This window comes from Anopheles moucheti, chromosome 2, assembly GCF_943734755.1.
Source record: "Anopheles moucheti chromosome 2, idAnoMoucSN_F20_07, whole genome shotgun sequence".
Classification (NCBI taxonomy): domain Eukaryota; kingdom Metazoa; phylum Arthropoda; class Insecta; order Diptera; family Culicidae; genus Anopheles; species Anopheles moucheti.
Window position 1 is genome coordinate 92,820,245 of NC_069140.1, and position 6,205 is coordinate 92,826,449.

General features: G+C 46.9%; 1 protein-coding gene across 1 annotated transcript; it reads left to right on the forward strand.

Moving 5' to 3' along the window:
- Window positions 1-1,094: 1,094 nt before the first annotated feature.
- On the forward strand, window positions 1,095-4,799 carry LOC128300188 (probable chitinase 10). Its single transcript, XM_053036173.1, has 6 exons — window positions 1,095-1,158; window positions 1,526-2,184; window positions 2,250-2,953; window positions 3,020-3,111; window positions 3,295-4,636; window positions 4,703-4,799. The coding sequence occupies exons 1-6, from the start codon at window positions 1,095-1,097 to the stop codon at window positions 4,797-4,799; spliced, it is 2,958 nt and encodes a 985-aa protein (XP_052892133.1).
- The last annotated feature ends 1,406 nt before the right edge of the window (window positions 4,800-6,205 follow it).

Here is a 6,205-nt window from a genome sequence, read left to right on the forward strand (position 1 = left end):
ATTATTATTTCAGTTGATATCAAAATGTTGGACGAGAAATTGTTTTTTTTCGGCAATTATTTCAAATTATTCGTCCTTCGGCTCAGCGTACTGGGGAAGAAGTCAATCAGAGGAACAGTTTTCTAACAGCGCCAGGATTCGATTTAATCAAGGCACGTGTCCGACATGTGCACCACTCGATAGCCCACCGGGAAGTCGACTGTGCGGTTGCTCTCCCGGGATCCAATTAGCGAGGATTAGATAAGCCTCAAAAGAGGGTGTGTTGCAGAAGGAAACAATTTTCCACGGCTACATTGCGTTCGCGAGTGGAACAGAATATGAAATATCTTAATAATATTGCGTAGAAGAGAACACGGCGGTGAAATACCTTTAGCAAATCTAGTAGCCTGCGCAAAGATTCACGGAGAATGACTTTACAATGAAGTATTTAAACATTTCATTCTAAATATATCTTCTTATCATACGACCAGCTATCGTTTACTGTTGTTAAAAATCATACAATTAGGTTCGCACTATTACACTTTGCTGCTAAATTTAGCATTTGGAAATGATGTGGCGAAAATTTGCTTCCGGCCGGCCATGAAAAGCGACGAAAGAAAAAAAACGAACCATTCAACATTTGCCTTACATCCCAAAATGGCGGTATCACGTAGTAGACTTTATAGTGCTTTGTTTTTTATTGCAGGTCTTTCATTTCACCCCCACCAGACCTGCACAAACAGCAATCTTTATTTGCGCGGCTTAAATAGGATGATGTTTTTTTTCCCCTCCGGTACACACAAAAACTGAAAATGCGAGCTGATGACAGCTTTGCAGATCACGCTTGAGATAAAACGATCTTTTTTGGTCGCGGGGTAAAATCATTTGCTTATCTTGGTCAGCAATTTGGGCAATAAGTGTGTTCCTTGTATGGTGGTATAAAAATGACTATCACCCACTTTCGGGCATTTCAGTTCAGTTCCATACCGTGGCGGAAAGTGAACGATTGAGCAAGTTCTTGCAAATTTTTTGGCTGCAAAGTTAGTGCAACGTAGTGCTCTTTTTAGTGAGTGTTTAATAAAAGTTAGCTCGTGCAATCGTCCTCCACCGTCAGCATGAAGGCTGCCGTGGTAGCTGGATTACTGCTGATCAGCATCGCTAGTATCAACGCAGCAACCGGTATGCAAAACATTAGGACTTAGCGATGTTGGTTTTTGGGGTGGTTTAGCGTTGAATGTGTGTCACAATTGTTCTGTCAAATCTGCCAGTAAAAAGTGCTCTCAAATCATCAAATGAAGTGTCCTCACGCACCGCAAGTGTAATGACTTCCGTTCGAAATACGCGCATTTTGAGCACGGTTAGTCGTTCGTTCTGTGAGATTGATATTGATGTTCTCATACTTGATCTTTCTATGGTGACTATAAGGAAAGTTGATATCAAAATCCTTCCGTTTGTCCTTTTTTTTGGCGTCTAGTCTGATAATGCGTCGTGAATAATATGTTTCGTTTCACTGTTTGTGTATTCTTCTCACCGGTACCGGTTATAGATCGTGTCGTGTGCTATTTCGGAAGTTGGGCCACCTATCGCATCGGCAATGGAAAGTACGAAGTGGAAAACATCAACCCGAATCTATGCACACACATCATCTACTCCTTTGTGGGGCTCGACACGAAGGGAAACGTAAAGATTCTGGACAGCTGGCTCGATGTCAGCCTCGGTGGATACTCGCGCTTCGTGCAGCTGAAGCAGCGCAACCCAAAGGTGAAGTTGATGCTGGCAATTGGTGGCTGGAACGAAGGCTCTGCGTCCTACTCCACGATGGCCAACTCCGATTTGTTGCGTGCTGTGTTCGTCGAGTCGGCGGTATCCTTCGTCAAGCGGTACGGGTTCGATGGATTTGATGTCGACTGGGAGTATCCGACGCTGCGCGGTGGATCAGTGGACGATCGGGAAGGATTTATCAAACTACTGAGGGACCTGCGGGCACGCTTCGATCAGGAAGGACTGCTCCTGTCGATTGCGACTGCTGCCACGGCAGACTATTTGCGATCCGCGTACGATGTGCCGGAGATCAACAGGTACGTTCACTTCGTCAACCTGATGACGTATGACTTGCATGCGTACTGGGACGCGCAGACTGGAGCGAACGCGCCGATGTACGCGAGTTCTTGGGAGACCGGCTACACCACCAGTATGCTCAATGTGGTGAGTAACTTTAACAATGCGATTCGAAGGTATCCTCCAGTGATCACAATCCCATTTGCCCTCAGGACGCTTGTGTGAAGGCATGGCTTAGTGCAGGCTTATCACCCTCGAAGCTGACGCTTGGTGTTCCCGTGTTTGGACATACCTTCAAGCTGACCTCCACCTCCGATACTCGCGTCGGAGCACCCACATCCGGTCCGGGCGATGCTGGTCCCTACACTTTAGAACCAGGCACCCTGTCCTACTTGGAAGTGTGTGAAAAATTAAAAGCAGGAGGATATACGCAAGCATACAGCAACGAACAGAAGGTCCCGTATGCCTACCGTGGCAATCAGTGGATATCGTACGACAATGCGAACTCCATCGCGTTGAAGGTACAATACGCCAAGAGCTTAAACCTCGGTGGAGTTATGGTTTATTCGATTGAGTCCGATGACGCCCGAGGTATCTGCGGTGAAGGGGAACATCCAATCACATCTACGGTGTACAGGGAAGTCTTCGGTACGGGAGGCGCAACACAGGGAACAACCTTACCCACCACAACCACTACGCAAAGACCCACCACAACCACTACGCTAAGACCCATCACAACCACAACCACGGCCCGTCCTGTTACCACGACTACTTCCAGAGTTACCACTACGACTACCTCCAGAAGTACCACCACGACTACTACTGCTCGTCCTAACCAAAAGCTAGTCTGTCCAGCAAGCGGGTACTTGCGAGATCCCGAAGATTGCGCTCAGTTCTACCAGTGCTATGCTGGACTGTAAGTGAAGACGAATTTGTATTTGTTTGCGTCCGCGACTCTAACCGCTATATCCTTCATTTTCAGACCCGTGCAATCCAACTGGTTGCTGAGATGTCCGACTAATCTTTACTTCGACCCGAAGACCAACGTTTGCACGTATATTTTCAACACCGATTGTAGAGCTTAAGTTATTATGCGTCTAAGCTAACTCTCGAAAACCTGTTATTTTTTTTAAAATAAACGTCACTCCTTCCTTAACATCAGCGTCTCTTTCCTATTCTTATCATTTGCCGTAATTGAGCTAGCAAGCGACGTAACTACTGCTTTTACTAACGAACTCGACACTGTGTTTATTTCAGATAAGGTGTTTTGTTTCTTCGACAACCAGGCCACGTACCGTGTGGGCGAAGGCAAAGTGACGATCGATGATATTAATTCCAATCTCTGCACCCACATCGTGTACAGCTCGATCACCTTCACCGGGACCGGGAAGGTGCAGCTGCTGGACAGCTACAACGATGTGACGAATGGAGGTTTTACACGGTTCAAAAACATCTGCCTCGCGAATCCCGCCGTCAAATGCATGATCGGGCTGAACAGTGACTCGACTGGGTCGAAATTGTTCTCCGGTGTGATGAATACTGCCGGGCTGCGTCAAGCGGCCGTGACGTCTATTATGGGATTCCTCACGCAGCAGTACAAATTTGATGGGTTGGACTTCTACTGGCAGTATCCGGTGCTGAAGGGTGGTAATCCTGAAGATCGTTCCAACTTCGTGTCGTTCATGGCGGAACTGTCGGCCAACATGCGCATGTATGGGTTGGTGCTGACGGTCAGCGTAGCTCCGACGAATGACTTTTTCATGTCCAGTTACGACGTGCAGAACCTGGTGAAGTACGTCGATTACTTCAATATAATGGCCTTTGATCTGCACAACTACTGGGATGGCAAAACGGGCCATCAAGCGCCACTTTACTCCAGTGGCAAGGAAACAACGCTTTACGATGCACAGCTTAACATTGATGCGATCGTCAGCGGGTGGATAGCGGAAGGTGCACCGGGTTCCAAGCTGATCCTTGGCGTTACCGGTACAGCGAATGTGATGAAACTTTATTACACGAATGAAACTGGTATGGGTGCAAGAACGGCGGGCCGTGGAGGTGCAGGACCGTATACTACCACCGAAGGCATCATGTCCTACTCGGAACATTGCGTGGAAAGGTCGAAAGCAGGCTGGGAGACGATTTTAGACAAAACGCAGCAGGCGTACTATGCACAGAATAAGCGTGTCTGGATCACGTTCGACGAGGTTCAGACCATCCTCACGAAAGGATCGTACGCGATCACGCGTGGACTAGCGGGCATGGCTCTGTACTATATGGAGAACGATGATGTCAAGAATACGTGTGGCCAGGGAGCATATCCGCTGCTGAGGGCCGTCAACACGGGTTTGAACAAACGGATTACGGGAGAAAATTCCATTACAACTACTACTAAGGCTGCCACGACCACTACTACAAAGGCTACAACGACTACCACTAAGACTACTACCAAACCTACCACGACTACCACCAAACCTACCACCAAGCCTACTACGACTACAACTACAAAGCCATCCTTGCTACCAACCACCTGCCCCAAAAATGGATACGTTCGAGATCCCAACAACTGTAGCATCTACTACAGATGCATTCCTAATGGGTAAGGAAATATTATCCCCGCCTACTACAGCAATACTAACTCTCCATTTCTCTCCCTGCTGCACAGCGCGTTCTTCACCACCTGGAAGTACTCCTGCACGAATGGGTTGTACTTCAATCTGGCGTCAAGCACCTGCGATTACCCTAACCGTGTGAGCTGCTAAAAATGGTGTGTCAATCGACTCCAAATCACATATTCAATGCATAATTTCGAGGTGTCGGTATAGAGATCCTTTCTTTACAAACAAACAAAAAAAATACATATCTACTTACTTACTATCGAATCATTGCCCGCCCTGTAGGTGATTCGAGCAAAAGATGAGGCTGTTTGGTCTGTCTCGCACTTTTCTTCGGCGAAGGAAAAAGAAATTGGAACTTGCTCTACCGCAATAGGACAAAAGTCATTTGTGTGCAAATGAGATGGCACACGTAACCAAAGGGTGGGGAGGGCAGAAGCAGAAGGGAGAAAATGCCAGTCATGAAATTACCTTTCGAGAAATGAGATTAAAGTCGGAAAAGTAAGTTTCGCAAACTTGAAGTTTCGAAGTCGAATGGTTTTAAAGTTGTTGTGGCACTACAAATTTTGAAGACATCTTTAAAAAACTACGCAAAATAAAGTGAAACAATTCGGAATATTGGATTATTCTTCTTCAATTGTGCTGGAATTGGTTTGGACTGCAAAAACCCTCATTGCCACACCTTTCATGTCTGCGGTCTGGTTGGGAATGGTTTTGGGAGGTTGCGTTTTTTTTTTCATTCGCCTTCAGTTCAACCACCACACCGCTACAAAACCACAAGTCAAAACAGTGGCAAAAAAGACCACATCTACATGCCCACCTTCTTGCCCAACGTGCCGTGGTGGCGGTGGCGCTGGTGGTGGTGTGCGTTTAATCAAAAAACTTTTCTGATAACAATAAATTTGTATTAACTTTCACGCTAGTTTATGAAAACGGAACCTGCTGGACCTGTGCTAGTGGAGGGCGCCGGTGAGGGAAGTGGTCATGTGCAAGCCAACATAACGCTTTTTATCGTTCCAAACAAACTGCTTCCATTCGCGCGTTTTGCGCTGCGCTGTAAGAATGCCAATGCTTATGTGATGGTGTTTCTTGCGCGGATCCTTTTCGGGATGAGCGGTGGTGAGAAAAGGAATAATTTCACCCTCACAGGATGGTTGGCAAAGTTGCAGACAGTTGCAGTTCGCTTCCCATTACCGTTGTTGGGCATCATATCGCCGGGGGGTGGGGGGGTTGTTTGATTTTCTTATTGAAACATTATCATTGCTTTCCGATATTGCTTTGCACCGGTGCAGGAATCATCGTGCCGGGGCAAAGTTTTTCGATAGCGTAATTATATTTACCAAGTCGCCTGATGTAGCCCCCTGGTTGGCCTGCGAGGGGTACTGAAAGTAAACATCAATTTCCATTCGTTCGGCCGGATGTACGCGAAACGAACCCCACCCAACCCCTATCTGCTGCTGCTGCTGGTGGAATCGAAATATTGTAATTTATCTGTAAGACATCAGATCACGGGGAAGATGGCTTGTTTTCTTCTCCGCATCACCCTCGATAAA

Excerpts from the sequence above, each read along its gene's own strand:
- LOC128300188 (XM_053036173.1), top strand. The coding sequence starts at position 1,095 with ATGAAGGCTGCCGTGGTAGCTGGATTACTGCTGATCAGCATCGCTAGT. Across the intron at positions 1,159-1,525 it reads TAGTATCAACGCAGCAACCG|ATCGTGTCGTGTGCTATTTC; the intron begins GTATGCAAAACA and ends TACCGGTTATAG. Across the intron at positions 2,185-2,249 it reads CCACCAGTATGCTCAATGTG|GACGCTTGTGTGAAGGCATG; the intron begins GTGAGTAACTTT and ends ATTTGCCCTCAG.